The 1,615-nt window shown below is 43.2% G+C and overlaps 1 protein-coding gene across 1 annotated transcript; it reads left to right on the top strand.

Annotated features, from left to right (window-relative positions):
* Positions 1–783, top strand: LOC134823889 (uncharacterized). Its single transcript, XM_063835485.1, has one exon. The coding sequence runs from the start codon at positions 1–3 to the stop codon at positions 781–783; it is 783 nt and encodes a 260-aa protein (XP_063691555.1).
* The last annotated feature ends 832 nt before the right edge of the window (positions 784–1,615 follow it).

Raw genomic sequence — 1,615 nt, 5'->3', positions numbered from 1 at the left:
ATGTCTCATATTCGTGATGCTGCCAATGTTTCCATCGGCCCGAAACCTAAAGCTCGCTTGAAACATCACAGCAGTGATGACACTCTCAAAGAGCTTGTTGAAAAGCGTCACGATCTCCGACAGCTACTTAACAATAATCAATCTCTTGATCGAACTACATTGAGGTCATCCATCAACCACCTCACTAATAGTATCCAGAAAAGATTAGTTGAAGTGAGGTCTGCTCAAGCTGATCAGACCTATAGTGATATTACTAACACAAACGATTCAAGGAAAATGTTTGAAGCAGTAAGACATCTTCAGAAAAGTAAACCACCTAATAACTCGATTGGTGTTCATGATGAAAATGGCTGTTTGATTGCATCTGACGACATGAAAGCTTCTGTTGTTAGAGACTATCTCGAAAAACAGCTGACTCGCAATGAGCAACCTCTCGAGCCTTTTGAGGGTCTACCACGTGCTCTCAATGTCCCTTTTACTGGAGTTGAAATACATGCAGCCACCTCTAGCTTGAAAAATGGGAGGGCAAATGGTCCCGATGGAATACCCAACGAGCTAATTAAGTACTCTAATAGTACAGTCCATGAACATTATGCTGGAATCATCAACAGTTGTTTCGAGACACATACTTTCCCCATTTCCATTGGAGAGGCTACTATAACACCCTTACAGAAGCCAAAAAAACCTATTGGTCCTCTGAAGAATTTACGTCCACTCACCTTGTCCAATGCAGCCAGAAAAATTCTGTCTATGGCTACTCTTAAAAGGATAGAAGAAAAGTGAACGCCTTCACTGGTCCATGGCAGTGTGCATATAAACGCGCTCGTTCTTGTGCTGATATTGTTTGGTGTCAGCGAGTTCTACTGTCAGTTGTCCAAAGGAAGAAATGGGAGTATCATCGCATGGGCATTGATATGTCTAGTGCGTTTGACACGATCAAACGCACTACGATTCTTGAACTCCTGAAACTGTGTGGCTGTACTGAGGATGAGCTGAGGATTGTCCGGTTGTTGTTGTCCAACACAAAGCTACGGGTGAAGGTAAATGGAGTTCTTTCAGCTGAGTTTTTAAGTCTCCTTGGAGCTTTCCAGGGTGACTGTCTATCCGGCTGTCTGTTCACCCTTGTCTTGGCTGGTGCTTTGAATGAACTTAGATGGACTATAACAATCAGTTTAGATAGGCCGATCCCCCCGATTACTATTGCTGGCCTTCCACTTGACACTGAATATGCTGATGATGTTGACTTCAATGATGAAGAGGAAGACAACTTGAGAGCTATTTTGCCCCAGGCAACAGCTATACTCGAGAAATGGAACCTCTTTGTCAATGAAGACAAAACGGACTTCACTCATGTTTATTTAGCTAGTACGGGTGAAGTCGACAGTGATGGAAAATTAGTGTCGGGGAATGAAGCATGGAGGAAAAGTATCACTCTAGGGTCCGTCTTGTGTAGCAAAGCTGATATTCAGCGTCGCATAAACCTGGGATATGCTGCCTTTAACAATTACAAGAAGGCCTGGAGTGATAAACTGCCCCTAAACAAACGTCTAATACTGTATAATGCTTTAGTCGTATCGGTTCTTATGTACAACTCATCCTGTTGGGCCGTCCCCAA

This window comes from Bolinopsis microptera, chromosome 12, assembly GCF_026151205.1.
Source record: "Bolinopsis microptera isolate Bmic1 chromosome 12, MBARI_Bmic_1.0, whole genome shotgun sequence".
Lineage (NCBI taxonomy): Eukaryota > Metazoa > Ctenophora > Tentaculata > Lobata > Bolinopsidae > Bolinopsis > Bolinopsis microptera.
Note: the sequence above shows the minus strand (reverse complement) of the source record. Positions and strands in the feature narration are given on the sequence as shown.